The sequence below is a fragment of the Falco punctatus genome, assembly GCF_963210335.1.
Source record: "Falco punctatus genome assembly, chromosome: 18".
In the NCBI taxonomy this organism is placed as follows: Eukaryota; Metazoa; Chordata; class Aves; order Falconiformes; family Falconidae; genus Falco; species Falco punctatus.
This window is the reverse complement of record NC_137598.1, coordinates 2963968-2981969: the sequence shown is the minus strand read 5'-3', so window position 1 is coordinate 2981969 and position 18002 is coordinate 2963968. Positions and strand designations below refer to the sequence as shown.

General features: G+C 68.1%; 1 protein-coding gene across 1 annotated transcript; it reads right to left on the bottom strand.

Moving 5' to 3' along the window:
- Nucleotides 1–2: 2 nt before the first annotated feature.
- On the bottom strand, nucleotides 3–17906 carry LOC308055258 (uncharacterized protein). The gene is made up of 6 exons (XM_080369037.1): nucleotides 16417–17906; nucleotides 13243–13535; nucleotides 11987–12055; nucleotides 11768–11827; nucleotides 11424–11687; nucleotides 3–11326 (listed from the first exon to the last, which is right to left on the bottom strand). The coding sequence occupies exons 1-5, from the start codon at nucleotides 17292–17294 to the stop codon at nucleotides 11599–11601; spliced, it is 1389 nt and encodes a 462-aa protein (XP_080225163.1). The 5' UTR covers nucleotides 17295–17906; the 3' UTR covers nucleotides 3–11326; nucleotides 11424–11598.
- Between the last annotated feature and the right edge of the window lie 96 nt (nucleotides 17907–18002).

Here is an 18002-nt window from a genome sequence, read left to right as displayed (position 1 = left end):
GGAACCCCCGTGGGTGGGGGCACCGGGGCCGGGTCCCACCGACGTTGGGACCACCATGGGTGGTAGCACTGGGGCCAGGTCCCACTGACACTGGGAGTCCCGTGTGTGGGTGCACTGGGGCCAGGTCTCACTGACATTAGGACGCCCATGAGTGGGTGCACTAGGGCTGGGTCCCACTGACATTGGGACCCTCACGTGTGGGGGCACCAGGGCCAGGTCCCACCAGGACCAGGTGCTGCCAGGGTCTCACCAGGACAGCCATGGGTGGGGGCACCAGGGCTGGGTCCCACCAGCCTTGGGGTCTCCCTGGGTGGGAGCACTGGGGCTCAGGGCATGGGCCCCCATGGGTCCATATGGCTGGCAGAGCCATGGAGGGGGGAGGGGGGAGTCAGGGCTCCAGAGGGTCCTTGCCGTGCTGCTACCAGCACTGTGGGGATCACACATGTTCGCAGAGGGGCTTGGCCACCCGGGGGACCCACAGCCAGGTGGAGGGTGGGCACCCAGCCACCCACCACAGGCACAGGTGGCCTGGGGCCACCCTGCCACGGCAGCCTGGGTGCCGGATGAGCACCGCCATGGTGCCAGGCTCTCCCGCCTGCCCCGTCCTGCGCCCGGAGCCTGCACGTGGCCGGGCACCCACCCACGCGGCTGGCCCCATTGCTCCCCCCAAACCCCCACCCTGTTTCCCCCCAGGGGTCCATGGAACAGAGGTACCCAGGGAGCCGCCGAGACCACGCGTGATGGATTGAGCTGGGTGCCAGCTCCAGCCGCCCGTCCTCGGCAAGATCCCTTAGCAACTGCCATGCAGCACCGCCCGACAGTCCCATGTGCCAGGTGATCCACGCCCCAGCACATGTGTGCACACACCAGCATGCTTGCACCAGCGCATGCACACGCAGCTCACCCTGAGCTCCCACGCAGGAGCGCGCCCAAGCGTGCACACGCCGCTGGCACCGGCCCGGCAGCCCCTGCTCCAGCAGCAGCAGCTTCGCGCGTGACCCAAGGATTTGGCAGCCCGAGGAGCTTGCAAACAAACCCGGGAGGCTATCGAAACCGGTGCTGGGCTTGCTGAGCCAGCCCTGGCTGCTTGAGCATGGCTGGGCGGTGTGGGGCCGAGCGCCGTGTCCCCACGTCCCTGCTCCCATGCACGGTGGCTCCCAGGCCTGGGCAGGTGAGGTGGTGTAGCCCTGGGCTGGGGGCTTTGCTGCCCCAGTGCCAACGTTGCGGGGGGTTCCTGGCTCCCCAAAGCTTCCCTGGGGGAGCTCGGGGAGGGAGCAGAGCTGCTCCCCACTTGAGGCCCCTTTTTGGGCTCCCAGCACCTTCAGACAGGCAGATGCTGCCCCAGCCCATGGAGAGGGATGAGGATGGTCCCACTGAGCCCCCCCCCAGTCCTACTCAGTGCCACAGGTACCACAGCACCAGTGATGCCCATAGCAGGGCTGTGCCACAGCCCCCCAGCCCCCATCAGTGGTGGTGGCACTGGGGGCCCAAGCCCTGCCAGAGCCCTGCTGGGAAGGGGGAGGGGGCTGGCGGAAGGGCCCGGAGGACCAAAAAAGCTTCTATTAATTATTCATCTGGAGAAGTGAAGTGAAGAAAACACAACACGTGGAAAAGGGCTTTGGCTGGCCCAGGGGGGTGGAGGCAGGGGGGTGCTAGGGGTGCAGGAGGGGCTGCAGGGGCCGGGGCACCCAGGTGCCAGGGTGCAGCGGTGGAGGCGGTGGCAGCTCCCTCCCGGTGCGCCCTGGGGCTGGGAGATCCCAGGGGGCTGAGCACCTCTGGAAGGGCCCAGCAGCACCGCGCTGCCACCATGGAAACGCCTTGGCTCGGCAAACCCATGGCAACACACACCTCCACATGGAAACCCCCCGCTCATGGCAACGCACACGCTGCCGCCAGCACCCGCGCGGCGCCACGCTCCCTGGGGGGGACCCCCACGCCGGGGCACCCCAACGTGCAGGGCCACAGTGGGAGGCACGGAGCGCTCCGGCGGGGATGGAGGGAGCCGGGTGGCTGAAAGCACCCTGTGCATCACAGTGTGCACCCACGTGTGGGTGCCAGCACCCACCAGGCATCACCCCCGGGGCTGGGGGACATCACCCCCTGCTGCGGCAGCGGCACACGGAGGGGGCTTGGCTGGGTTTTGCTGACCACAGCAGGAGACAGCGTCTGTGGCGAGGACGGCTGGGGGATGCTGCCGGCTGGGTGGCTTTGCTCTCAGGAGGACACGAGTGGCCTTGAGCTCTCCAGCAGAGCTGGGGCACCAAGCAGTTCCGTGCGGCCCCCACCTCCTCCACCCCGTGCCTGTCAGGCTGAGGGCCAGCAGGTTTCTGCTTCAAAGTAGGGGGGACCAGAGCAAAGCCCCCCACCCGCCAACTGGAGCAGGCAGCCATGGGCACCGGCTGCGGTGGCTGCGGTACCCAGAGCAGGGTGGGCACAGGGGTCCTGCCGGCTGCACGTGCCTGGCAGGGCAGGGAACCCACTTCACCCGCCCTGGTTAATATTTAACCGCGGCTTCCTGTGACAGCATGTCGCAACCGCAGAGCAGAGCCGGCATTCAATAAATCATCGCACCAGGCTGGGAGCTGGGGGGGGGGAGAGCGGGGGGCAGCAGCAGAGCAGCGCCCAGCCGAGCGAGAGAGGGGGAGCAGATAAATAATTCATTAAATAAATAAACATGGCGAGAGTGCAGGGAGGAGGCAAGAGTGTAACCAAGAAAGGGCTCGGTGAACACAGGCATGAAATATTCACCAGCCACACCTACACGGCCCCGAACATGCTGAGCTCAGGGCTCCCAACCTGCCAGTGCGAGCCAGGTGCCGGCACGTGTCCAGCCGGACATGGCAAGAACATGCTAATGGCATGCAGAGCGGGTGGCCAAGGCCACACGGATGTGACACCCAGGTTGGAGAGCGGGTAGCTGGTAGTGCCGGCATGTCCGCACAGAGCCCAGCAGCCCCCAGGCTCCTGCCAGCTCCTCCTGACAGTGCTCGGCCGGACAAGCTGGGCAGACCCGCGCTGGCGCTTGGGCACCATCCCACCGGTGAGCACGCCCGGCTGGCACGCCTGGGCAAGGGGCTCGCCGTCCATCACCCGCCCGTGGGCTCACGGCCGCCCTGCTCCTTGCTGCCCCTTTCCTTTTTTATCCCCAAGTCGGCCGGTCTTTAAATTTGAATGAAGGCCTCACGGATGGTCGCGCCGCGTCAGCATCTCGGTGAGCGCCGAGTGAGTGCTGCCCTGGTGAGGGTGCGGGGTGCTGAGCCCCACCACAGCCAGAGAGAGGGGGGACCCCCAGCCCTGGGAGCACCCCACGGGAACTCCTGGGGCTGCTTTGGGGCTGGGCTTGGAGCGATGGCAGCGTGATCCAGGGCAGGGATGTGGCACGGGGGAGGTGAAAACAGGCGGCAGTGCCACCAGCCACCAGGCCACCTCCCCAGTGAGCCACAGGTCCAGCCAGAGTGGCCTCATGCCGAGGGGGGGGGCTGGAGGTGAGCCCCGCTACGCAGATGGACATGGGGGTGATTCGTTAATTAGCACCTCAGCAGCTTGAGTTAATTGATGCGGAGCTTGATGGCGTGTGGGATCGCAGAGGAGGGTTAATTGCCAATACAAAGCTGGCCGCCAGCAGCCCGGCCACGGCTGTGAGCGGGCGGCTGCACCGGGTGGCGGCGGCGGCGCAGAGCCGGCCTGTCGGAGGAAATCAGCTTCCTCACGGAGCCGCCAGATGAAGCCATGCGCAGCTCCCGGCCCTGCCGCCTGCCAGCCCCGCGCTGGCTCATGGCACTGGGGCCGCTTCCGCCGCCCGGCGGGGAGGAAGCTGCAGGATCCCTGCCCTGGGTGCCAGGCGCCTGCTTGCTGGAAGCCTGGCTCCGGCGGGATCTGGCGTGCCAAATCCCACCAGCCCTGGGCGTGCGGGCACCCAAAGGTGCCAGATGGGAGGTGCAGCCAGCCAGCTCCTCACGGTTCCCACGGCCTGGCAGCCGCAGTGCCCCCACGTCACCGTAGCACGTGGCTGTGCCGCTAGCGGATGATCCCAGGTAGAAACAGGTCACCATGCTGCGAGGCACAAACCGGCACCCATGTGCAGGCTGCACTCACCTTGGACCACCCTGCAGCACCACGGGTGCCAGACTGGGCTGCTGGGGGATGCCAGGGTCCCAGTTGTCCCCTCTGCCACATCCCGTGGCCTGGCAGCCCACGTGCCGGCGGTGGAGGCTACCTGGCAGGAAGCGCCTGAGTCAGCAGCCGGCACCGGGTGACTCAGCCGGCTTCTCTCCTCTCTTCTCCTCTCCTCCTGCATGGCAAACCTCCCTCCCGGCCTCAAGAGCACTCCAATATCATCCACCAGCCCAGCCCCTGCTGCTCCCCATGGCCATGGAGAGGATGCACCAGTGGGTGAGAGGGCTGTGCCAGGAGGCAGCCATCCGGCATGGGCATGGCCAGCACGGTGGGCACTGGCACCCAGCCCTGCCGCAGCATGGCAGCCACAGCTCCCCAGGGAGGGGACAGGTACATGGAGCTGGGTCTGTAGCTACTGGTCCCAGTACTCAGCTCCCCGCTGGCCCATTCCCTGCCTGCCCTGGAGCCTGCTGCTCCCTGCATCCCAGTTGTGCCGCCCCAGTGTCCCCTCCACAGTGGCTGGGGGCTTCAGAGGCTGCAGGAGACACCAGCTGGGGTGGGGGCTACAGACCACTGCCCCCCCCATCAGACCCAGGCAGTCAGTGGTGGCAGTGGGCAGAGCAGCAATGCAGAGCTGAGCACAGGGGTGATGGCACATGTGGCTACACCACAAGGAGCCATAAATGCCCCGCACTGAGCTCTGCTGTTCCATCAGCTGCAGGAGCACGCAGCGCACAGCAGGCACAGGGCCACTGCACACCCCAGACCCCCAGGGGACACACACCCCAGGCGTGCCCTCACCAGAGCCCTGGCAGGGCCCTGCAGCATCGCTGGGGCTCAGCCCCAGTGGCCACTGGTGCCAGCACCACACCAGCTCTGCCGTCGCTGCCTGCGCCCAGGGTGCCATGTGTAGCCTGAGGGTGAGTGCACGGAGGTGTGCACGGCAGCACGTGCGCCAGAGCTGTTGGCATGTGCAGGGGCTCCTCGGGGCATCACTGCGCTGGCAGCTGTGTGCATGGCACCACGGCATGGCCCCAGGGTGCCCTGGGGTGCTAGGGCACTGGGTGGCTCCACAGTGGTGCCAGGAGAGGCATGAGGGGTGACAGAGCTGCTGGTGGCGCATTCGTGGGACTGGGCAGGGACCTGGCCCGTGGTGGCAGGTCAGACCCAGCACCCATGCTGGTACAGGATGGTGGTGCCAGAGCCCCACCAGCCCCGGTGGCAGAGCTCTGCAATGCCCATTACTGGGGCCTAAGTGATGTTAATCTGATCGAGGGGTGACAGGCAGCATCAATATCCTCCTCCCGCCATACATAGATCACGCCGCAATTAGCATCTGCTGCCGCCAGGACTGGGAGCACCCGCAGAGGTGGAAGGGGGTGGCACAGGGTGCCAGGCTGGGGGTGATGGGGACAGGTCCACACTGTGACCTGCCCCAGGTTGTCCCCATGCTCCTGCCCTGACCCTGCAGGTGATGGTGCCAAATGGGGGCTGAGGCTGGGCACAGGAGTCCTGGGGGAACTGGGAGTCATCCTGGGAATCCCGTGCTGGCACCGAGCTTGGCAGCATGGGGCTGCTCTGGCTTTTCCCTGGGGATGTGCAGCCAGCTCCGGCACTGCCCACCCACGCCTCGGGGACAGCCCATTCCCATCTCATCCCAGGCTGGAGCCACTATGATGGGTAACCCCCTGGCCTGGGCTTGGGGAGAGGGGCTGGGTGCGCATGGTGACCCTGTGCCACCCTGCCCTTGGTGCTAGGCAGAAGCGTGGGGAAGCAAACACTCTAATAAATTGGGGAGGCAGGCGGGGGGGGGAGACTCAGGATAAAGCATGCAGGCGCAGGAGATTTCAGGGCCTGAAATATTCATCAGGTTTGATGCGGCGCCCGCCGTCACGCTGGCTGTGAGCGATGGCACGGGGTAGTTTTAATAATGCATCGCTTATAAAAGGCTCGTGAGAGGGGCTGGGGGTGCGGGGTGAGGGCAGCCATGGCTCAGCGCTCACCTGAGGCGCTGCAACGTGGCAGGAAGCAGAGCAAAACCGGGTGGTCCCTCCACTGGCTGCTGCGGCCGCAGCCCCATGCTGCCCGCCAGGCAATGCCACGGCGCCGGGAGCTGGGTACCGGCAGGGGACAGAGCAGGTGTTGCTGGTGGCACCACCTGGGTACAGCCTGGTGCAGCTGACGGAACACAGAGAGGCGCTGAGGGTAGTGGGGTGACCTGTGCCACCAGCACCCACCACCCAAGAAGGTGGCAGATGACCCTGACAGTGGGTGCCCAGCCACCCCATCTGGGTGGTCCCATGCCTGGGTGCGAGTGTGGCCCCGTGGCCCCATGTGGGGTGTTGCCATCGCAGCCACTTCATGCTTCCTCGCTAAATAATTCAACACATCGATCCACCTCCTGCTGCGCCTGCTTCTGGCCACTGGCCGGCCACGCCGCACTCCTGCCAGCCACCATGACCTGCCTGTCCCTGTCCCTCTCCCCGGGCTGGCACTGGCAGGGACTTGGGAGGTTGCCCGCGGTGGAGCTGGGCCCACCAGCCCTGTGCCCACTAGCCAGATGCTAGCTAGGCAGCACCGAGCTCTTGCATGGCTAACGAGGTCTTTGCCAGGGAAGCTCGTTAGCAGCCTGATGATCAAAGGAGCATGGGGCAGATCAATGAGCATGTGGAGCAGGCACAGAAGCGCCGCCAGGGCCCCTGCCATGAGGAGGGATCCCCCGTGCCCGAGCCTGCCAGCCCACCCAGGGACCCACCTCCACCCTGTGCCCAGGCACGGTGCCCGCAGCTCCAACCCTCGGTGCCGGGGCCCCTCTGCCCCCCCAGCCGAACACACACCCGGAGGGATGGAGGGGTAGCGAGAGCTGTGTGCCTGCAGTGCTCCGTGAGCCGCTGTCCGCCAGGCTACCAGGTACCAGGGCTGCGGTGACACCCTGGTACCCAGCCCCACTGCCAACCCTCGCAGCACCCACTGTGGGCACCCTTGGGAGATGCTGCCCTGGGTGGGCACCCACCAGCCCAGCCCCTGGCTGCCCTAGGGGTGCCGTGTGCCGGGGGTAACCCCATGTTGTTTACACCAACCCGTCACTGTCCCGGCCCCCATCCCAGGCGCTGCTGAGCTGCAGCTCTGCTCTGCTCCTGCCAGCTGGGCCGGTGCCAGCCCCAGAGCCCTGGGATAGACCCAGCTCTATTAAAACCAACGAGGGGCAAGAGGACAAGAGGCTTAAACCCCAGGCAGGAGCCCTGCCTGCACGCTGCCCATGCGCCCCGAAGTAGGTCCCACGCTGTGGGCTGGGACTCCCATGGGCCACCATCCCCATCCCCGGGGATGCAGAGGGGTGCCAGCACAGGGACCCCAGGGCGCAGCAGAGCCAGTGCCAGCACCGCAGACCTTTGGTATGTGGCAGGTACAGGCAGCACCGACAGAGCCGACAGCTGAATCGAGCTGCCACTGCAAGGGCAGCTCCTGCCCATCGCGGCTCTGGCACAGCAGGATTATTGTCCATCAGGATTACAGCTGGGGGGGAGGGGGCAGCCCTGCCAAGCTGCTGCTGGCACCCCAGCACATGCAAGGGCACAGGTGGACGGGCACAGGCAGACACCCTAGTGCACAATGGAGATGCATGCAGGCATCTGCTGCGCCCGTAGCGCTGGGTGCACAAACTCGCTGGTGGCCAGGCTGGTGAGCACACCCCACGCTCCTGTGTGCCCTCCCTGCTGTGCCAGCTGCCACCGTGGCCTGTGGCCAGTGGAGGTGAGCAGCGGTGCCCTCTGCTCCGACCTAGCAGTGGGAATGGGCCAGCGGAGATGCAGCCACCCACCCAGCAACTATCCCCCTCCCCATGGGATGCGGGTGGGATGCAATGGCCCTGGCACATGTGTGCTGCGCTGGTGTGAGCCGGCACGCCTGGTGCATGCGCCCTCATTGCTATGGCAGGTGCGGGCTCGGTGCGTGCAGCTCGGGCTAATTAGCCGGCACAGGCCGGCTCCCTCCAAAGCCCCTGCTGAGTGTTTTGCTAAATTATAACCTTGACGATGCGCATCATCAGGCGGCTGCTTGACGAACAGCCGGCTCTGGCCCTGCGCACCCAGCGCTGAGCACCAGTGCGGTGGTGCAGAGCTGCCTGGCTGGGGTGGCAACACACAGGATTGGCATCACGCTGGGGTAACATCCCGCCACATGCCCAAGACTGCTGGGGGATGCAGGAGCAGGACTGAGGCAGGTGATGGGCTCTGTGGTGTGGCCCAGGGTGCTGCGGAGCCTGTGGCCAGTGCCCCGTACCAGTGCATCGTGCCCAGTGGTGCCACGCTCCTTGGGGCCTGGCACACATGTCCCCTCGGCTCAGCATGTCCCCTCGGCATGGTGAGCCGGTGGCCCCGTTTCCATGGTGACACAGAGCCATTTCTCATCTCTGGGATGCTCTCGGCAGCTCTTGGGTGGAGGCTGCTGCTGCTGCCCTACACCCATGGATGGAAGATGGGCAGGGATGGGCCCCACCAGCCTGGGGGGGGCCATGTTTCTCCCTTCCAGCCCTTGGCAGGGGGGCCATGGGCCCCATGTCCCACCTCGTGTCCTGAGGCTGCCCTTGGGATGACCACGGTGTGTGACCTCATCCTGGCCCGGGGTGTTGGCGTTTGCTGGGGTCCTTGTTCCAGCATGGCTGGGTGGGGGGACCCCAGCAGCGTGGCTGGCTGGGGGACCTGGTGCCAGGAGTTTCTTCACACGCTTCCAGGAGCACCACGGGGCTGGGGGGCCTGTGCCTAGGCTCGTCCCAGTGCCATGGTGCACCCATGGTCCCCATCCTGGTGGTGAGCGAGGCACAGGGCTGGGCACAGCCACACCACACATCCATCTCTCCTCCTGCCATGCCACCGTGTCCCCAAGGCTGTTGGCACAGCCCACCGCCTCTTTATCCCTCTCATCATCTCCAGGCTGCCTATTACCATTTTGCATAGTTTTCTGTCCCGGTGATAAATCTTTCCTTCCCCATTCCCAAGGGTTTAACCCCCACCCGCCTGCAGCACCTGGGGCTGCCCCGTGGGGCACAGACCCACCGGCTGAGGTCACCCAGGCACCCTCACCCCACTCCTGTCCCCAGTGGGACCTGGGTGGCCTGGCACCTGAGCATCCTGGCTGGCATGGGTTGCAGTGGGGAGCTGGGGGGTGGGGGGGCTGGCATTTGGGTGGGGGAGCCTCAAGGCAGGGAGATTGCGAGACAGAAGGGATGGGCTAATGGAGCCTATTCCTTTAATAGATTCAATTTCTGCCGCGGCTGGCTGCGGGGCGCGGAGCCATCAATTCGATTCAGGGGACGGGGAATCTGATTTGGAGCGGCCGTGCCATCAATTAGCTTTTATTGATGGCATTGCTCATTGGAAGTCGATGGGATTTGAAGCCGGCAGCGGCTCCCGCATATCAAGCAACCCCTGCTCAAGGACAGGGCCCCACTGCTCCTGGACCCGGCACCCACCCTTGGGTCCCACCCCCCCCCCGATCCCTCAGCCTCACCTGGGAAAGTCCCAGGGGGCTGGGGCAGGGGTGGCAAGATGAGCAGCCCCCCAGAGTCCCTGCACAGGTGTCCCCACAGGGCACCACGTCCCCTGGCATACCCATCGGGGTGTCCCACAGGGTGCAGATCCCAGCATCGGGTCTCTGCAGGGCACCCCCAGCATCCCCGCACGGGGGCCCTTTGGGGGATGCCCCTGCGCAGCATCCCCACGTGGGGATCCCTCGGGACACGGCTGCTCCCAGCATCCCACATAGTGGTCCCTTGGGTATGCCCCCCCCCCCCCCCCCGTATCACCCCCACTCCTGGGGGCCTTTGCGGACCCCGTGGTGGAGCCAGGCCCCACCGTCCTCCATGGGGATGGGGTGCCCCTGCCTGTGCAAGGGTGGGGTGCAGCGGGGGAAGGGCAGGCAGCGGCGTAGGGGGGAGGGGCACAGCGCGGTCGATGCTTTTGCTCAGCCTCTTGCCAAGCAGTTTCTCCCGAGAAGCCATAAAACCTGTCTGACGTGCCCAGCACCACTGCGGCAGGCGGCCGGCAACGCCTGCGCGGGGAGGGGGCTGTGGGCGCCCAGCTGCTGGCAGCACCATGGGGAGCCCGGTCCTGGCTGGGGCCCCCAAGGAGGGCAGCGGGGGGCTGCACCCATGGGGTGAGGGGCCAGGAGCTGCTGCAGGAGCCTCAAGCAACCATTCTGCTGGCAGCCAAGCCTGGGGCGCGCCGCTGCCGGCTCCATCCCGTGGCTGCACCGGAGCCACGGCCCCAGCAGTGCCACCAGATCGGCCCCCACCGTGACCTGGGTGCCCCATCAGCGAGAGGTGAAAGCCCAGCCGTGGGTCCCGCAGCCCCTCACTCCGTGGTGCATCCTAACGGGGTGTGCAGCGGGCAGATGGACAGACGGACGGCGGGCCACTGCCCCACAGGCTGCCCAAGCCCACCCAAGGGTGCCCAGGGCACCCAGCTGGGGGCTCCAGGTGAGCGACCCAACCCCACCACCCCCTCACCCCCATCCCACCCCAGGCGCCAGCAGTCGGCTCTGGGTCCCACTGGCAGGCGCTAACTGCAGGCAGCTCATCTGTAATTAAAGCTCTCCCTGTGACATGAGCCGACGTCTCAATATCAAATTGCTGCAATTAACCCCCCCCCCCGGCCTTAAACGTTTGGGGGAGAGGGGCAGGGACCCCCGGGGAGCAGCCACCCTGGCCCATGCCCCAGTATCCCTGTGGGGATGAGGACCACGGGGATGAGGACTGTGGGGACAAGGACCGTGGGCAGGGGGGGACCGCAGGCAGCGCGAGGCCAGGGGTGGGGGCTCAGAGCCCAAGGGCGCAGCGATCTTGCAAACACTGTATTGCTCGGCTCAGTCACTACCAGGGGTTAAAACCAAACCGTAGGGGCTGGTGACAGCACGGAGGACAGCGTCTTCCCAGAAGACAGATCAGTGTGTCCTCGTTGGAGGACAAGGCAGCAGAGGGGACCGGGCATCTGCCTCCATCCAGCGCCCGGAGGAGCTGCCACCCTGCTCTGGGGCCTGGGGGTCCCCAGCCCCCTGGGGCGGGGGGTCCATGGGGGAAGGCACAAGATGAGGCGACGGCCCTGGGGCAGAGCAGGTGGCGGGGCAGGCGGCCGCTGAGCTGCAGGGAGCCCAGCACCGGGGCAGGGTGGCCGGTGGGGCCGATGTGCGGCAATGCCGGCGGGAAGCGAGGTCCCTGGGAGGAAGAAAGCCCCGTCAGGGGATGCTGTGGTGCAGCAAGGGGGACCAGCCCCCAGGCACCCACTGCCCCGGAGCCCCCTGTCCCCCCTCACCTTCCAGTCCGGAGCTCCTAGCCCTGGCTTGGCTCTGTGGAGGTCCAGTGGGCAAGTTGTGGCCCAGGGCTGCCCCATGGGCTTTGGGGAGGGTGTGGGTGGCAGTGGAGGAAGAGTCTGGAAGCGGGCAGTGGGGCAGAGCAGCCCGTCTCCCCTCGATGGGCAGCGCTGAGGGTCAGATCCAGAGCAGGGCCAGGAGCGCAAGCACCAGACAAGGGGCGCGGGGCTGCAGCGGGGCTGTGATGCCCTGGGCGGACACGGCATCTGCCAGGGCAGGAGCAGAGGTCAGGGCGAGCCAGCCCCCAGCCCCCAGCCCCCCCTCCCCCCAGCTCCCCCATACTCACCCTCTGCCCCCCCACGCCCACGGGGCTGCGAATTTGGAACCTCTGTCGCTGGCTCTGGAGCTGAAACAAACCCCAACGGTGTCAGTGACCGGCTCCCCGGAGACACGCGGTGTCGCCACCGGGGCCCCGGTACCCCCCGAGGGGACCGGGCTGCCCCAGAGGCAGGGGAGGGGAAACCCCAGAGCTGTGGGGTGCAGCCGCCCCCCCAGCCGGACTCACTGGTGCCTCTGCAGCAGACGGAGACGCGCAGCTTCAGGCAGCGCCCGGCGCTCTCAGGGCTGGGGACAGCTGGGGCGAGGGGATACATCAGTGGGGCCCCCCCCCCCCGCACTGCCCCCCCCCACCCGCCCCGGGCCCCCCCGACGGCCGAGCCGGGGGCGCCCCCTGCCGGCGGACCGCGCGCCCGGCACCCCCGTGCCCCCACCCCGCACCATGAGCCCCTGCACCCCGACCCTCCACTGTGCACCCCAATCTCTGTTGCACCCAGATCGCTGGGTGCAACCAAACACAACCCCCGCACCCCAACACCCGACGGCATCCAGACTCCCCTGTGCACCCCGCTCTGCATGTGCCCCGACCCCAAGTGCAGCCAGACCCCCTGCACCCCAGCCCCAGCTGCATCCACATCCTCGGCGCACCCCAATCCTCCTCCGTGCACCCCAATGCCAGCTGCATCCACATCCCCAGTGCACTCAGTTCTCCTCCATGCACCCCAACCCCTGTTGCATCCACATCTTCCATGCACCCCGAGCTCCTTGTGCACCCCAATCCTCCTCCATGCACCCCAGCCCCAGCTGCATCCAGCCCATGGATCCTCGGGTGCAGGCAGACCCTCCCCACTCACCCCAACCCACCCGCATCCAGCCCCCCCATTCACCCCAACTTCAGTTATACCCAGACCCTGGCGCAGCCAGACCCCCCTCACACCCCTGGCCCTGCTGCACCCCGATCCTTGCCACACCCTGGCCTCCCACATGCCCCAAACCCGGTGGCACCCCAAACCCCTTGTGCACCCCAATCCCTGATGCATCCACATCCTTGGTGCACCCTGCTCGTCTGGCGCACCCCAGTCCTCCTCCTTGCACCCCAACCCCAGCCGCATCCACATCCTCCGTGCACCCTGAGCCCCTTGTGCACCCCAGTACTCCTCCATGCGTCCTAACCCCAGCTGCACCCACATCCCTGGGTGCACCACAACCCCCTTGTGCACCCCAATCCTCCACCATGATCTCAACCCCAGCTGCATCCACATCCCCAGCTGCACCCCAGTCCCTGGATGCACCCACATCCTGGTGCACCCTGCTCGTCTGGTGCACCCCAATCCTCCTCCATGCACCCTAACCCCAGCTGCATCCAGCCCCTGGATCACTCAGGTGCAGCCAGACCCTCCCCACTCACCCCAGTCCCCCGTCCACCCCAACCCCAGTGACACCCACCCCCGGCCGCGCACAGCCCCCTGCCCCGGGTGGACTCACAGATGTAGTAGTAGGTTTCTCCTGGCTGGAACTCGAAGCCGAGCGAGAAGGGGGTGAAGCGCTGGATCTTCTCGGAGAAGCGGTCGGGCCTGAAGGGCGCCAGGGGCCGGTTGCACTCCCAGCGCTTGAAGGCGCCGGGGCTCTGGTAGCAGCCGCGATAGCCCTCCCGGTCCACCATGAAGAGCGTGAAGGTCTCGGCCCGGCCGGCGGGCACAGCCCCCTCGTAGTGCGGGCAGTAGATGTCCAGGTAGTCATTGATGGCCACCTGGATGGTGTAGTCGTCCCGCAGGAACCTGCCAGGCAGGGCAAGCCGGGGAGCGGGCGCTGGGGGTCACGCTGCCCCCCCCAGAGGGATACCCCACCGCCCCCCACCCCAGCACAGCAGGTAGATGTGCTTTTGGCGGAAGAGCTGCTGGGCACCAGTCTCCGCTCTAGGCCACCAGGCATCAGCTCGGATTAGCCGCGGGCCACTGGAGCTGAATGGGCTTGGCCGCGGCGGCCGGGGGGAGCCCAGCCACGCTGGCCAGGGGCACAAAGCCCCTCACCCCAGGCGCCCGCCTCACCGCCCCCAGCACTGATCGGCACTGACACCCCAGAGGGGCCGCCCCGGTGATGCCACCTGCACCAGCACGGTGCTCACGGGGAGGGGGGCTGGCCAGGGCAGCGGGCACGGGGGGCTCCGCCAGCGGGGCAGGCAGGGGAGGGGGCCCGGCGTGGGTACCTGCACGGGCAGGCAGGCTTCGGCGTGGCTGCCGGCATGGCATGAGCTCACGCCTGTGCAAACAGCACGCGCGGCCAGGCCGGGGTGGAGCAGCCACCTCTGCAGGCACACACACGCGTGCACACACACACACACATGCATGTGCACACGCTTGGCCCTGCCTGCCCAGGACAGAGAGCAGGAGCCCCCTCCCCTTCCCAGCCCCAGCAGGGCAGCACCCTCCACCCCATGCCCGCATCTGGGCACGTACCGGCAGGGCTCCGGCCTCACCAGCAGCGCAGTGGCAGGGACAGGGCTGCCACCCCGCTGGAGGGGCTGCCCTGTCCTACTGGGGAGGGGGCTGCTGCAGGGGCCCCGGCCAGCTCCAGCCCCCCTATTCCGCCCCAGCGCAGGCACAGGCACCGGTTACACCAGCACAACCCCCTGCCAGCTGCAGCAGGGGCTGGCGCATTAATCACGGGCTGGCAGTGCCGTGGAGCCGGGGGGGGGGGGGGGGGGAGGCTCTGGCCCCCGCTGCCCCCCCCAAGGCCGGGGGCTCTTCGAAGACAGGACCAGGCGCAGGATCCCGCTGAGTCAGAGCATCCCGCCAGGCGACGCTGGCCAGGACGAGCCCGGGCAGGGCCGAGAGCTGCTGGGGGCTGGGGCCTTGCCCTGACCCTGCGAGGGGCACGCAGCCCCCCCCCAGGGCACCCACACGTGGGTTCCCACGTCTCCCAGCCGCAGGGGGGGGGCAGGCAGCGTGGGTGCCCACAGCCCTGCTCAGTGCGTGCCCAGGGCATGAGACCCCCGTGAGGGAGTGCAGCCCCCGGCACAGCACTCCAACCCTGCCGCCCCGCTCACTGGCGGTGCCGAGCTGGGAAATGCCTAAAATGGAGGAGGAGGAGGATGGACCCCAGCCCACCGAGGGCGGCAGAGCCAGTGGGCAGCACCCCTGGCTGGGGGGGGCCTGCGCTGTGCCCAACAGCCCCCCACCAGTGGGCACATCTGCCACAGGGACCCATGGTCCTGGCAATGCCACGCACCGGCTTGGTGCCACCCAGGGTGACCCCAGGCTTGGTGCCCACCAGCCCCGTGCCAGGCAAGTGCGCCTGGGCTCAGTGCCACCTGTGGGTACCCCAAGCTCAGCACCACCGCGGGTGCCCGGGCTCAGCACAGCTTGGCACCACCGGGGGCTTGGCACCACTGGGAGTGCCCACCGGCTTGGTACCACCGGGGGCTTGATGCCACCATGGGCTTGGTGCCACCGGGGCTGCCTGCTGGCTTGGCACCTTTGGGGGCTTGGTGCCACCAGAACTGCCCACCCACTTGGTACTGCTCGATACCACGCGGGGCTCAGTGCCACCAGCAGTGCTCAGGGCTCAGCACCACCAGGGGTACTCACCAACTTGCTACTGCAAGGGCATGCCTAGGGGCTCAGCACCACCAAGGTACTCACCGCTCAGTACCACCTGGGGCTCGGTACCACCAGGGATGACTAGTGGCTCAGTACTGCTCAGGACTCAGCACCACTGGAGGTGCTCACCAGCTTGGTACCACCTGGGGATGCCCTGGGGCTGAGCACTGCCTGGGGCTTGGTACCACTGGGGTACTCATCGGCTCAGTACCACCCTGGGGCTCAGTACCACCGGGGTACTCATCGGCTCAGTACCACCCTGGGGCTCAGTTACCACTAGGGATGGCCAGTAGCTTAGTACTGCTTGGGGCTCAGCACCACGAGGGGTACTCACTGGCTCAGCACTCTCTGGGGATGCCTAGAGGCTCAGCACCACCTGGGGCTTGGTACTACCCAGGGCTCAGTACCACTAGGGTACTCACGGGCTCAGTACCACCCTGGGGCTCAGTACTGCCAGGGTACACACCAGCTCAGTACCACCATGGGGCTTGGTACCACTGGGGATAGCCAGTAGCTTGGTACTGCTGGGGGCTCAGCACCACTGGGGGTACTCACTGGCTCGATACCACCGAGAGATGCCCGGTGGCTTGGTACTCAGCACCACCGGGGATACTCACCGGCTTGGTACTCAGCACCACCGAGGGTACTCACCGGCTTGGTAATGCCCAGGGGTGCCCGGTGGCTCGCTACTGCTCAGGGCTCAGCACCACCGGGGGTACGCACTCGCTCGGTACTCAGCACCACCGAGAGTACTCACCGGCTCGGTACCACCCAGGGGTGCCCGGTGGCTCAGTACCACCGGGGCACACTCACCTGCTCGCTGGCCCACCGGGGCTCAGTGCTGCCGGGGATGCCCGGTGGCTCGGCACCACCCGGGGGCGCGGTACCACCGGGCGCTACTCACCGGCTCGGGAGCACCGGCTCTGCCCGGTGGCTCGGTGCCCGCCGGCTCCGCCCCTCCCGGGAGCCCCCCGCCCGCCGCCCCGACCCCCCCGGCGGCGCGGGCCCGGGGCTCGGCAGGGCCCGGGGCGCACAAAGGCGGCGGGGCCGGCGGCGCTACCTGGGGTTGCTGCCGTTCCAGTGGACGGGGTGGCGGAGGCCGCGCACCGGCGGCGGCCACAGCAGCGGCGCCCACAGCAGGAGCCCGAGCAGCGGCGCGGGGCGCATGGCTCCGCCGGCGGCGGCGGGGGGCGGCGGGGCCGGGCGGGGGCCGGCGGGGGGCGGGGGCGGCCCGGCACGGCGGGGCTCGGCACGGCCCGGCCCGCCCCGCCAACTTCGGGCCAATCCGCGCCGCGCCGCCGCCCGGCAACTTCCCCGAGTGCCATTAACCCTTGGGGGGCAGCACCCCGGCACCGGCATCGGCACTGCCGAACCCGCCCGGCACCCCGGCACCGGCGACAGGCAACGGCACCAGGACCGGCGGCCCCGCCCCAATCCAGCACCGGGACCGGCACCAGTAACCCCGAGCCCGCCCGGTACCCCGGCACCGGCACCCCCGAGCCCGCCCGGTACCCCGGAGTGCCGACACGCACCGGCGGCCCCGCCCCAATCCGGCACCGGGACGGGCACCGATACCCCTGACCCCGCCTGGTGTCCCGGCACCGGCGACATGCACCGGCACCGGCGGCCCCGCCCCAATCCGGCACTGGGACTGCCGACATCCACCGGCATCAGGGCCGGTACTTCCATCAGCTGGGACCGGGACCGGCGGCCCCGCCTCAGTCCAGCACCCTGGTTACCGGTACCCCTGAGCCCGCCCGGCACCGGGACCGGGACCTCCGACGTCAGTCGGGACCGGCGGCCCCGCCCCAATCTGGCACCGGTACCTCCGACATCCACCGGCACCGGCGCCCCGCTCCCGTCCAGCACACCAGCATCGCCCCGGCGCCCTCCCGGTGCCCCCAGCCCAAGCCGGCAGCGCCCCGGTACCGCGGACATGGACTGTCACCGGGTGCTCCCAGCGCCCAGCCCCGCCCCGCCCGGGGGGCGGCGGGACCCGGGACACACGGCACGGGGCCGGGGCAGCCCCTGAACACACGTGCCCCGCACCCCGGGCGGCCCTTGCACACGCGTGTGTCCATGTGCGTGGCAGCCCCTGCACAAGTGTGTCCCCGCACACACGGTAGTCCCTGCAGACGCATGTCCCCACACCGCAGGTGGCCCTTGCACAGGCATGTGTCCATGTGCATGGCAGCCCTGGCACATGGGTGTCCCAAACCCCAGGTGGCCCCTGCACATGTGTCTCCACGCCCTGGGCAGCCCTTGCACGCATGTGTGTCCATGTGCGTGGCAGCCCTGGCACATGTGTGTCCCCACACCCCAGGTGGCCCCTGCACACGCATGTGTCCATGTGCATGGCAACCCCTGCACACGCATGCGTTCATGTGCGTGTCAGTCCCTGCACACGCGTGTCCCCGCACCTCGGGTGGCCCTTGCACACGCGTGTGTCCATGTGCGTGGCAGCCCCCGCAGACGCGCGCGCCCGCGCCCACGTGGCCCCACGGCGGCTGCCCCCCCATCCCCGCCAGGGGGCGGTCGCGGCCCAGAGCCCCTTCCTGCGCGGGGGCGGAACTTCCGGCGGGCGGCGCAGGGACTGCTGGGAGCTGTAGTTCCACCCGGGCTACCGAGACACTGCCCCCGCGCCGG